The following is a 13483-nucleotide window of genomic DNA, read 5'->3' on the forward strand; positions in this document are numbered from 1 at the left end:
TATCTCTCCTCCTTTCCTCCCTCTTCCCATTTTCTGCTGCTTAGAAGTATGAATGCATATTGGAATGGCTAAATCGAGTTAATTAGCATATTGTTGCATATGCTAAAGAGCCTCAGGCTCCCTTCTTCCACTCCAGAGGTATCAGTAACCTGAATTGGATATTGATAACTGAGTTTGTTTTCAATGTTATAATTTTCCACTGTGTTCAAATTTCTAAATAGTGTTATTTTCTTTGACCTTCATTTAAACACCATCTCAGAAATGCTGTGGGCCCTTTTGCTCAACATTTTTACTGACTTAAGGTGCATAAGCCACCCCCTGTTTAAGAGAAATAGCAAAGAAGGAAATGTACCTGTTTGCATATCTTTTGTTAGGTCTGCCTTAAATATTTTGTACTTTTTCTTGCTGAAGTAAATTAAATTTTTTTTCTGACCATGTTGGTATGTATGTTTGAAGTTAACTTTTGTGTTTTGAGTTTGTACCAAGCAAGTTTGCAAACTCACTGATTCTGACATTTTTCTGTACATTGTATATACACAATCAGTTTCTGAAAATGTCTTCCCCTATGTTTTTTTCCCCTATGTTTATTGGAAGTTATATAACTATTTTTCTTCTTTTAATGGTTAATCTAGCTATTTTAATATTATAAAGTTAGAATCCAAGGTGAGACAAAATCATATGTACTACACAAGGCTTATAATTCTTTATCTCCAAATACTCCTTTTTCTATTTGCATGGTTTGGTTGACCACAGTTTTAGTTCTTTTAATTAGGAACAATTAGAATTTTATAATAGAGTTAGCTGCTTCTTAGCTAATGTCTTTGCAAACTTTTCTTTCTTACATCTCAAACTTCCCTTTATTATCATTTTCTTTCTACCCCAAATAACTCCTTTTAGTGACTTTTAGATTTTAGTTGTGTAAAAAATGTCTTTATTTAATCCTTATTTTTAATGCATACTTTTGCTGGTCTTATAATTCTAGACTCACAGTTAATTTCTCGCCTGTCTTCTGGTTTCCTGCTGTTGCTCTAAGAAGTCAGCAACTGATCTAAATGCCATTCATTTGTATCTTTCTTTGGAACACCAATTTGACAAAGATGGAACCAAATAAATCTCTCCTATACCTCTTTTTCATCTCTTTGTCTTTTTGCTTTTCAATCTGAGGAATTATATTTTTTCATTTTTTTTAATTTCCAGGAATTTTCTTCTGTTTTTTTTATTGTGTTGTATTGTACTGTATTGGGTATTGAACCCAAGAGTGCTTTACCACTGAGCAACATCTCTAGCCCTTTTTATTTTTTATTTTGAGACAGGGTCTTCCTAAATTGCTTAGGATGCCATTAAATTGCTGAGGCTGTCCTTGAACCTATGATCCTCTTCCTACCTTGGCCTCCTGAATTGCTGGGATTACAGGTGTGTATCACCATACCCAGCTCTTCTGCTCTTTTTCAAATATTTTTGGTCTTCAAAAAATTTAATCTCTTGTTCCTTGTGCATGTTTCCAAGGTTCTTTTATATATATTTAAGCATGTGGGGCTGGGGATGTAGCTCAGTGTTAGAACATTTGCCTAGCACGTGTGTCCCCCACGGTTCCATACCTAGCAACACTGCATTTATATATATAATTCTGAATGCAGTAATTCTACCACTGTAAGTCCTTGAAGTTTTATTCTGCTGTCTGTTGGATTTACTTGTTGTTTTTCGTGGGTCTGGGTTTCTGTATGATGTTTGTACTTGTGAACTATGACCTCCACATTGTCCTCAAAACATTTCCTTTGAAGATTCTTTGAAGCCTGGATTGAATTTGTGCCCCTCAGAGATGATTTTCTTTCCTTCTAAAATTCACCTGGTTACAACAAACAGGAACAAATTTAAATTTAATTCTTTTTGGGGGGGTACTGGGGATTGAACTCAGGGGCACTCAACCACTGAGCCACATCCCCTGCCCTATTTTATTTAGAGACAGGGTCTCACTGAGGTGCTTAGCACCTCGCTGTTGCTGAGGCTGGCTTTGAACTCTCGATTCTCCTGCCTCAGCCTCCCAAGTCACTGGGTTATAGGTGTGGGCCACTGCACCCAGCAAATTTAATTCTTAAGAGCTTTTTAAAAGACATTTAACTGTGACAGTATAAGTACATAAACTCAGGCCCAAGCTAATGAATTCCTGGAAGAAATATTTTTTCTCTCCTTGTCAGCAAATGCAAAGTCAAGAAAATTAAGTTTTATGCATCAGTTTTTAATTTTTTTCACATTCATTGTTCATTTAGAATATAACTTTTGGGTTTCTACTGTATGCTGGTTTTTTCCTATTAGCCTTTTAACCTTTGAACCTGTTTTTCACATTCTGAAGTGTCAGAGAGGCATTTCAAGGAAGTCATGGAATGAACATAGACTTTTAGTGCATGTTTCCCTTCAAGGATTCCTGTTTTCATTGTTAGGGTTGTCTTCTGGGGATTCCTTACATCTGTACCAACTCAGTAATGCATTTTAATATACACATAAACATGTATGTGCATAGGTATTTTAATCAGTTTTTCACTGCTGTGACTAAGTAACCTGACTAGCACAACTGTAGAGGAGGAAGAGTTTATTTGAGGGCTTATGGCTTCAGAGGCCTCAATCCATAGACAGCTGGCTCCATTCCTCCAGGCTTAAGCTGAGGCTGAACATCATGGCAGAGAGTGCAGCAGAGGAAAGCAGCTCACAAGGTGATTAGGAAGCAGAGAGAGAGAGAGTCCATTCACCAGATACAAATATATACCCAAGGCCACACCCCAGTTCCCACCACCTCCAGCCATAGCCCACCACTTCAATTACCACTCAGTTAATCTTTATCAGAAGATTAAGTCACTGATTGGGTTAAGACTCTTACAACCCAATCATTTCTCCTCTGAACCTTCTTACACTGTCTCACATGTGAGCTTTATTGGGACACCTCACATCCAAACCATAACAATAGGTAATGTGCATATATATCATATGCATCCAAATCTTATCAAGCATTTTAGTTGCCTTGATCATGAGCATCATTAATATGTGTAGATTATATATATGTATATATAATCATATGTATATATATAATCATATTATATATATATAACTGTTATCATGAAGTCTTTTAGATTTTTAATTATGATATTAAATGCATGTCTCATACTATCTTTGACACATTATCATTAAATTTGTGCCTAAAGATACCTAACAGAGATTTTTCTGGATGTGTGTATTTTAAACCTTGGATTAGTTAAAATAGAAAACTGGTATATATGATTAAATAATAAAATTGGTCTTTCAAATTGTGGTCACTTTTTTAAAAGATAAAAATGCAAAGAACCTCTGTTCCATTGTTACAAGCCAAAGGTTGACTTTTGTATTTAAACTTCATGCTGCTTTGGATTAAAAACATCTATTACTGTCTAAACCAGCAGGAATTTTAGAGTTTGACTAAGACTAAGACAGTGTATGTAAATAACAGATGGTAGTATTCAGTCCATTATTTGGTAGATTGACATAAAACAAAAATGATCAAACTTTCAATGTTTCAAAGACATGCTTGTGGCAGGAGAGAGTTTTAAAAGCTATTGGGTAACATAAATATTTGTCACATTCTGCTTTGGGTTCATATAGTTGTGTGCACACAGTGTACAAATGACTGAAGTAACCTGATTATTTTATCAAGCATGTAGCATTTGAAGAATCTTAATCTCATTTTGATGTGCATTTTGTAACTTGGACTAAAGCTATGTATTAGAAGGAAAAATATTACTGCAGTTTTTTCTCAAGTTAATATACAACTGGCACATAATGCATAAGCAGGAATGTAAAGGTGATATTTGCAAGGCTTCACGCTATAAGGAAAATGTGGACTTCTGCCCATGTCATTAGACAGCCTGGTAGTACTTTCATCTCACTGATGACTACATCTTTGATGTCTCTGAGAAAAATTCATGTGTATCATTGCAGGCAAAATGTGGATTTAGTAGGTGTGCCAGCCTTGAGTCATCTCATAGACTGGCTATTGTCTTTTCCATTTGCACAACTTTCACAGCATGTGCCAGTTATGATGCCAAAAATAAAAAACCAAGCAAGGAAAGCATTAGACCCATAGATCCATTCCAAGTGCAAAATTCCAATTATCAAAGCGTAAACACAAGCCTTTTATTAAAAACTCCACTTTGATCTGCACCATAATTGGCACACTTTCTACTAAATGACACTGGCAATTTAGTGTTGCCTTTCTATTTTATTTTTCCTTTACAAACAGTAACACAATAGCATGATAGCATGATGCTGTGTTTTCTAGAGATCGGGTGAGAGCCATGGACCCACCTCAGACTTGGCTTCCCTACAATTTAGGGGTGTAGGAATCAGCCTTTGTGCCACAGATGTTTCTCAAGACCAGCTACTTTCATCACCAACCCACAAGATACATCTTAATGATTCTGCAGTTGCCAAAATTGGGAGCTACCCATAATTCTCTGTTAGGGGTGTGTTGAACAAAACAGACTGTGGTGTGTAAAATTAATTTGGTCCCAGGACTCAAAATAATACTGAAAATATGATGTCAAAAATAATAGTGAGTTTATGATATTTTAAATTTGATAGTAAAATGAGTTCTGAATATAGAACATAAACAGTTAATGTTTTGAGGTAACAGAATATTAACTATAATATTCTCACACACACACTCCCCCACACACATACATACTCAATATCAAAGATAAAACTCAAGTGTTTTCTGAACTAGGTTGGTTATCTGGGGAAATGTGTTCAGGCAGAGAAATAAATATGCTCTTCCAGGCCAAGTTTCTGGAAAAAGTATAGATTCTTTTGCCAGCAAATCAAACTTCTAAAATTCCATGTAGAGATGTTGTATCATGTGGTCTGCACAGCTACCCTATAAAGTCATTATGAATATTCTCATTTCATGGAAAAGGAGCTTTAGCCATATAGGATCTGAAAAACCTTCTCCAGCAAGTCACAAAAATGAGGTGTTGGAGCCATTAATTTAACTAAATGAAGCAACCAATGCTAGGATTTATTCTTGGTTTCATGTGCTTATTTGATAAGTCTCTACTTGATGGAATTTCAGATAGTCAAAATGATAATAAGTGGGATCTGAAATTTTGTTCTATGGCAGGGGGGAAAAAGCAATAAAAATTAGAGAAGGCAGTTATATAGAAGGAATTTCTTAATTTAGGGGAGAAACTTGAGCATGACATCATCCCCAAAAGTCTGCTTCCCTGAAAAAGATAGCATCCATTTTTATTTAGTTCTGCTTCTTATATAAGGATGTTCAAGTACTCACGAATGCCTTCTAGAGGCCACACCCTGAGCTAAGTGATGTGATGGAGTGTAAAAGACAGGTAATAGTCCTCACCTTATGGAGCTTATAAACCTGGAGAACTAATAGGCCTGAAACATGTAAGGTGACCGAGAAGGCTGCCTACAAATGCAGATGTTTTGTGAGAGTCTGTGGGCAGCTGGCATTGGGATGGCACAGGGCAAAAAAGATCCCTGTAGGGGGCTAGACGTGGGGACAGTTCCAGGCAGATGAGAGGCATGCATGACAACTCTGAAATGACCATTCAGGGGATACTGGACGGATGCAGGTTATGACTGGAGCAGAGAGGGCAAAGTAGAGAAAGATGTGAGTGAAACTTTGCAGGTGGGTGAGGCCCGAGTGAGTGGACCCTTGCAGGTTAAAGATGCTGAACTTCATCCTGTTAGCTGTCAGAAGCCCGTGAAGGATTTTATGCAGGACAATGACAGCATCCATTTTTATTTAGTTCAGAATGGAAACTGGATTGGTGGGGAGACCAGGTAAGTGGCTAATGCAGGGGACAAAAAGGGAAATGCTGATAGCTTGGAGGAGGGCAGCAGAAGAGGTGGATTAAGAGACTTTGGAAGGTGCACTTTGCAGATGTGACAAAGGGCTCCATATGGAGAGAGAAGGATGGTAGAAGAGAGAACTCCCAACCGGGTGCTATGGAGTACCCCAGTAATCCCAGTGACTTGGAGGCTGAGGCAGGAGGATCACAAGTTCAAAGCCAGCCTCAGCAACTCAGCAAAGCTCTAAGCAACTTAGTGAGACCTGTCTCAAAATAAAAGATAAAAAAGACTGGGGATGTGGCTCAGTGGTACAACACCCCTGGGTTACTGGATAATCCCCAGTACCCCCAAAATAAATAAATAAATAAAGAGAAAGCTCCAGATTTTACATATTTTATGGATTCTTTCCCTCTACATGTTTAAACCCTGCAAATACTTGTTAGTTCACAGCTCTTTCCACAATGACCATCGTCAGTGGGGACGAGAGGCCTGCCAATGGGAGACTGGTGGGAACGTGAGCCTATGAGTCAAGGGTAACTTGGATCTCTTTAAAAATAACACTACATTCTCTCTTTTCTTTCTCCTTGGGAATAAAAATAGGACAACTCACTGTGAAAGAACCCCAATTCCTCGATTTTGAAGTCAGAAATGAAATGCAACTCATCATTGTAGCTGAAAGTGGCGGACACAGAGCCTACAGCAAAGTCGCAGTCTTGATACAGGATGTGAATGACAACTCGCCATGCTTTGGGCAAAGGTTTTATCAAGCTTCAGTGTCCGAAGGCCAGCCCTACAGCACTCACATCATACAGGTGAACAGAAGTGTGTATGTGTGTGTGTGTGTGCACTTGTGTGTATTAATTATTATCAGTGTACAACAGAATGTCAAAGGCTTCTGTCCAACACATTAATTAAAATGTAAATGTCCCACTGGGAGTGGAGGTGCATGCCCATAATCCTAGAGGCTCTGGAGGCTGAGGCAGGAGGGTCACCAGTTCAAAGCCAGCCTCAGCAACTCAGCAAGGCCCTAAGCAACTTAGTGAGACCCTGTCTCTAAATAAAATATAAGAAGGCCTATGGATGTGGCTCAGTTTTTATGCACTCCTAGGTTCAATCCTCAATACAAAAAAAAACAAAACAAAACAAATGTCTCCAGGTACAGCATTTAAGGGTTGAATGAAACCTTAGATTGAATGAAATCTGAAATTTCTACATTCACTCTTGTTCCTCTTTATTCATTCAATGCTCCATTGCTGCCCACCTGGTTTCTCTAGGGACTCTAACACTGCAGGCACTAGAGGGACACTGCAGGATCACAAAAAAAAAAAAAAAATGACTAGACTTTCAAATATGTACAGTTTAGGGGGGAGGTTGGAAATATAAGTATAAAATCAAATGTTATACAATTAATGTCATAATAGGATCTTGCAATGAGTGTCATGAGAGCAAATAGGAGTGATTCACAGTCTCCTCTTGGAGGGAAATGTGACACTTCACAGAGGACTGATCTTTGCATCAGATCTTACAGGTGAACAGGCAGGTGGACAGATCCTCTGTGTTTCAAGACTCACCTCATCTCACTGATGAGCCCCTAACAGTAAGAGAATCTTCACTGTCTAGTTGTCTAGCTCTAAGCCTCACCCATTCTGGGTAGTGTTTCTTCTTGCTTCAGGACTAGTGCCCATTTTTTCCTTTCCCTTCACCATTAAACTACATTTTGTAGTCAAGAAGCTGGGCACCAAAGGATCTGCAACTTCCTGCGAATCCGCAAAGAAAATCAGCATAAAACCATCTTCCTGGTAAAGATAGCCATAGAATGGGCGTTGCCTTTGGCCCCTGGAACGCTGCTGGTGTGACCAGCACCTCATACTTATCACATCATGGGTTTCTTCTCTGGGCTACATATTTATATGGAATGCTAGCATTTTCAGGACAAGATCTCCAATACTTCTTTACATATAGTCACCTGAATATATAGAAAGACGCCTTCTTTTTACTTGAAGTGCAGTTCCTGATGCACACGCGCTCCTCTATTGCGGGGGACCAGTTGAGTCGCAGCTCTGCTGGAGGTTCAGCTTCGTGCCCCTCAGTGCCACACACACACAATCCGGGATCCTCGTGTCTATTATTGCAGATTTATTTGGTATTAGAGCAGCCTGTTTTCTCCAGTCACCAACCTGGTCCACAAGTGCTGTCTTTACTCTGATTTCAGCCAACACTGGGATGTTTAAGAAAGTGATGGTGGCGATGGCAGATCCTTTTGCAAGGAGGATTTCTGCATGGAGGCCTGTGGCGTTGCCCTTCTCTGTCCCCCATGCTAATCTGGGTAGGGCCAGACTGCTCCCTGTGGAGTAAGTGCTCGTGAGGATGCCTTCAAAGCCCAGGTGCCTAAATCAGGGAGAATCGGGTTCACCAGTGCCTCAGGTTATTGCAGACTTCTAGAAGGTTGAGTCAGGGATAGACATGATGCATTTTGTTCTTCCCATTTTTAGATTGCTTAGTTCCTAGGAAGCTAGCACTGCCATTCTCTGTCCTGCTAGAAAGAGGTTATACCAGGCTACTTCCTGGGTTTTGCTACCTAACTGCGCACAGGCCATTTTGTCTGCAATTCTAGAAACTTCCCTTGAGGATCTGCTCCTCCTTGCTGGGGTGCAGACTTGGCAGTTGTATCAAAGACTGACTAACCTCCCACCCTGCCCCACCAGAGGTGCTGTGCATTGCCTTAGTCTCAGTCAGACGGACTTTCTCTTGGAATTTGAAGGGACATCAAGACAGACAGAGCAGAGCTGATTCATCTTGATGGCAACAACCCGAGGAAGCTGTGCTGTAGATACCCAGAGTTGCTCAGCTTCTTGTTCACCAGGTAGTTATCTTGCCGATGCATACCTTTCTGAAGTTAGCCGTGGTGCACACGTGTTACCAGCATCCTAAAACACTGTTCCATGTCCTTACAAGGCCCACCTTCTATACCACTTCTAAGTATACACCTCAAGGGACGTGATGGGCTGTATTTGTCCCCAGTTGGAGACTAGTTTCTCTTCCTGGTGATCCCAAAGGACACCATGTATTGATGCCTTTCTGTACCCCATAATTGGCTTGTGCACCCTCCTGATGAGGTCCTGAATGCTTCACTAGGGCCACTAAGATCTGGTGGCAGTGGGAAGGATGGATCAAGAGAGTAAGGATTAGCAGCAAAATCCCACTGCGACATCCAAATAACAGCCCAGGAGAGAGAAGACAATGGACATAAGCTAAGGCTGAGGGGCACAGAGTATGTAGAATTTTTTTTATTAATAAATCAGAAACTTATTCTTAAATAAGATATTCAATCCATTGATATAATTGATTCAGTGATTAAAATTTAATTACACAGTACATCTCCATGGAGAATGAGGCCAAACATTTTTTCCAGCTTCAGTACTACTTTTCTAACTCATCAAATCAAGTGATCGGAATCTCAATTTATTAGCACTAAACCTAGGCTGTATCTTTTTTAAAGATCCCTTTAAGTTAAAACTTGAATCAAACATAAAAAATCTGCACATGGCTTATTTTATAGGTGATGGTTTAAACAGGAGGATAAAACAGCAAATGAAAATTATTTTTCACCATATGAAGGTTTCCTGTAACACTTATTTCCTTTTCTGGTGCCAGCCTGAATCCATATACAGCTCTGGAAATCTTCTATTCAAGCAAATTAGATATTTTTTCCAGCAATTTTGCCTATTGCACAAAATTATAGCTCAAGAACATGTGAAAGTTATTTGGAAATCCTTTGGATGAGTATGCAGAAAATTTCATTTCCCTCATCACGCACTTTATTATAAAGTTAAATGTAAGCTTCAGGCATTGTTTTTTATTTTTTTGAATGTTTGTAATGGTGGTTTTTAAAATGCATTAACAACCTGTGATTCCTTTATAATGCATTTCTCTGAAAAGCAAGCTTATCCCATATTGCAGATTAAATCCTATCTAATGGAAGAGTCGGTTCCTCATAGGTTTTTGCTACTGACCTGGACAGTGGGTTAAATGGCCTTATTGAGTATTCCATTCTCTCGGGCAACCAAGAAGAAGCCTTCCAGATTGATGCTCTGAGCGGGGTGATAACAGCAAATTCGATTCTGGATTACGAGGCCACCAGCTCCTACAGGTTTGTCCAGGATTCATGTACATTTGATCCACTTTTCTGCTTGGTGTCTAGTAGAGTCATTGCTTGGGTCTCAACATCCTGTATATGGGAGCTTAACTGTAAAATGTGTTTTCTTTTGATCCCGTTTATGGTTACCTTTTTTGACATGTAAAAATAGTCTTAGAAATAATTTTGTATATGGAAAAAGGAATGAGACCTGATCTAAGATTTTAGGAATTTGTGATGCTGTTAAATGTAGAGAGAGATTAAAAAAATGTTTGTGACATGCCTTCTGAACCATAGCACCCTCTGCAAATGTTTACTGTTCTTATTTTTAAAACAGTGAAGACGGAATGAAAAATTCTTTATTCTTATTTTGTGCACAAAAGTACAATGTTGTCATCAGGGTTCTTGTGGCAGTACTATGTCCTAACTGAAATAATAGAAATGATCTTATTAAAAGCATATGTTCAAAGTTAAACTGCTTTTGTCTGGTATGCCAGCCTCATCCAAAACACTATACAGGAGAGAGTAATAGTGTCACAGATCTTCTGTGTATTTTTAACAGTCAGTGCTACAAAAGTCTAGAGTTACATGCAGAGATATTTGTGGCATCTCAGTCTGTAAAAGCAAAAGACTCTTAGGAACCACCACAAGGAGGTACTGCAAAGGACAATGGCATGACCCTTCCATGATACACCAAGAAACTCACTTTAAAAAAGAAAGGGGTGTGTCTGTGTTTGCTGCTGAGGGGAGAAAGCTCTAGAACATGTGGTGTGTAGTGCTTACACGGTGTGACTCTGAGGAAAAGCTCGCGTATGTACTTGGGAAGCTTCTGGTAGGTGCTGTTAACCTTGTTTGTCTTTGGCTAATTGGGTGAATGTGTTGGGGTTAAAGAGACTTGGCTTTCTTGTTGTACATTCCAGTGTGCTTTATATTTGTTTAACCATTTTATGTTTTTTCAAGAGCATTTGCATACACACTACAGCAGTGCCCCTTTATCGTGGGAGATGTAAGACTGCCAGAGGAAGCCTGAAACCCCATGAAGTAGTGAACCCTATATATGTTGTATTTTTTCCTATATTCCCTGCAGCATTACCACATGGTACCAGAGTTAATCTGTTCTGCCATGTTTTATGCTCTGGGGCCTCCTTGGCATCACTACTCTTACACTTTGGAGATATTATTAAGTAAAACAGGGTTATTGAACACATTCACTATAATACCACAACAGGCAATCTGATAATCAAGTGGTACTAAATGACTAACAGGTGGGTAGTGTATACAGTGCGGATACACTGAACTAAGAAATGATTCATGCCCAAGCAGGACAGAGCAGGACAATGTAAGTTTTCATCACACTATCCAGAATAGCATACAATTTAAAAATAATGAATTTTTTATTACCAGAATTTCCATTTAATATTTTTGGGCAACAGTTGACTTGGGAAATTGAAACTGGGAAGTAATACCACAGGTAAGGGAGGGCAGACACCATTTTATTTCATTTAATCCTTACAGCTACCTCACAAGGAAGTTCAGGTTGGCATTTCATATTTACTGATCAGGCAACAGAGATACACTAGCTTGTTCAGGGTCACAGACTATTTAAGGATCAAACTTGGACTTGCACTCAGCTATTCTGATTCTGAGTCACACTATTACCATACAAACTACAGAGCAGACCTCTTACTCAGAGAAAAAGAGATATAAAAATGGCTGGGTCAATATTCTCCTATACCAGACTTCTTTCATGTTTTATGAGGAAAGTGGAATATATCAATGGTAATAAACAATGAGAACTGATTAAAATAGAATAGGTTCCTGGATGGATTGAAATAATTAGCAACTAGAAACCTTCCAACTCTAAGAGTTTAATCAAGTTCTTTTTCATTTAATATATTTCAAAATATTATTTCCAAAGTACTTTTTAAAGTTTAAGACCTTGCCATGTATTAATTATTAGGAAATTTTTAAGTAATATTTTAGTGTAATCAATTTTTATGACACAATGTGTCAATATTTAAAAACCTATTTCCACCACATTGTTTCTTTAGTAATTTGAGCATGAAGTATTTTTGCCCTCTCTGTGGATGACTGTAGGTAAATCTCGGTGCTAGTTGAGTGATTGCAAATCAGAGATGATTGACAGTGCTGTGTTGCAGGAGCTAAGCATTTCCCAGTTATAACTGACTTTTCTGTTATAGTGTTCCTCTTATTCAGTGAAGTCTAATTAACAATTAAATCTAACTTCTTTCAACTTTTTCCTATTTGCGTCATGGTTTCTATGTTCCCAAGATCTAAATTGGTCCCAATATTTTAAAATGGATTTCTCCAAATCCCCATGAAGAAGTTAACTCAAGACTGGGAAAAGTGAAAACAAAGAGAAGTTGAAACCTATCCACCCCTGCCACACACACACACACACACACACACACACACTCCACAGACACATGCATGCCCACGCTCACACATCATCTCCAGCATTACTAAAGCAATAAAGTATTTTAAGCTTCTTGCCTCTCCGGGTTCTCCTCTAACCCACTCCCAACCCCTGCCTGCCCTCTGGCTTCCATTTTTCTTTTTTTGAGCTTATGTGGTGATAGGGATTGAACCCAGGCCCTTGTGCCTACTAGGCGAGCCCTCTGTCCCTGAGCTACATACTGAGTATGTAGCAATGAAAATTATAGGATGATTTTCCTCTCGTCTGCTATACCCTGGGTGAATGCTTTGGAAGTGCTTTCATTTAGTTTTCAACTTTACTTTTAAAGTACTGCTATTTTGTCTCATTGAGGAAAATATTCCTAATCCCAAAACTTGGTTTTAAAATATACATTGAGGGAATAAAAGGACATAGTGTCAGTTATGATTTTACTAAGCATAAATAAATTAAATAATTTTAGTTTTCATATGAGGGCACATTTGATAAAACTCAGTGGGAAGGTGACAAATTATCAAATAGGCGTTAAGCTTTGTCTGATTGATTTATCTAAATTTATAAAAACTGTCTACCAGAAAAAAAGCCAAAGATACAAAGACAAATCAGTCCTTGTTCTCAGGGAGATTCATATTGGGGTCCTAGTAAAACCCCATGACAGCATATTAATAATCACAACAGTAGCCATTTATGGAGATCCTGCTTTACATTTATTATCTAATTGAATTCTTATAGCATGATGTACAAAATGAAGGTCGTAAAATTCAGGTAAAGTTGCTTGGCCAAAAATAAAACTAGTAAATGATAAAATGTGAAAGCAGCCCATGAGAATGGTCATAGTAGAGCTTCCTAGAACAAAAAATTAAAGTTTGAAATAATGTTAAAAAATAAGCCCCAGCTCACAACTGTGAAATAGCACAGTTCAGTGTGAATGCCAAAATGAAGTTTGAGTTAATGGTTTCTGCTACTGGACTCATCACTGATATAGACATATCATTGTTTAATTTGGCAATTGGTATTCATATAAGCCTTGTAACATTATAGGGCCCAAATTTTTAATTTTTTGAGGGACTTTAAATAAAAAT

General features: G+C 38.4%; 1 protein-coding gene across 1 annotated transcript in view; it reads left to right on the plus strand.

Moving 5' to 3' along the window:
* The window catches only part of Dchs2 (dachsous cadherin-related 2), a 250204-nt gene that overhangs the window by 219727 nt on the left and 16994 nt on the right, over positions 1-13483 (plus strand). Inside the window, exons 17-18 of the mRNA XM_071614027.1 lie at positions 6433-6644; positions 9831-9982. Coding sequence (XP_071470128.1) covers positions 6433-6644; positions 9831-9982 — 364 coding nt within the window. The remainder of the gene's footprint in view (positions 1-6432; positions 6645-9830; positions 9983-13483) is intronic.

The sequence above is a fragment of the Marmota flaviventris genome, chromosome 7 (assembly GCF_047511675.1).
Source record: "Marmota flaviventris isolate mMarFla1 chromosome 7, mMarFla1.hap1, whole genome shotgun sequence".
Classification (NCBI taxonomy): Eukaryota; Metazoa; Chordata; class Mammalia; order Rodentia; family Sciuridae; genus Marmota; species Marmota flaviventris.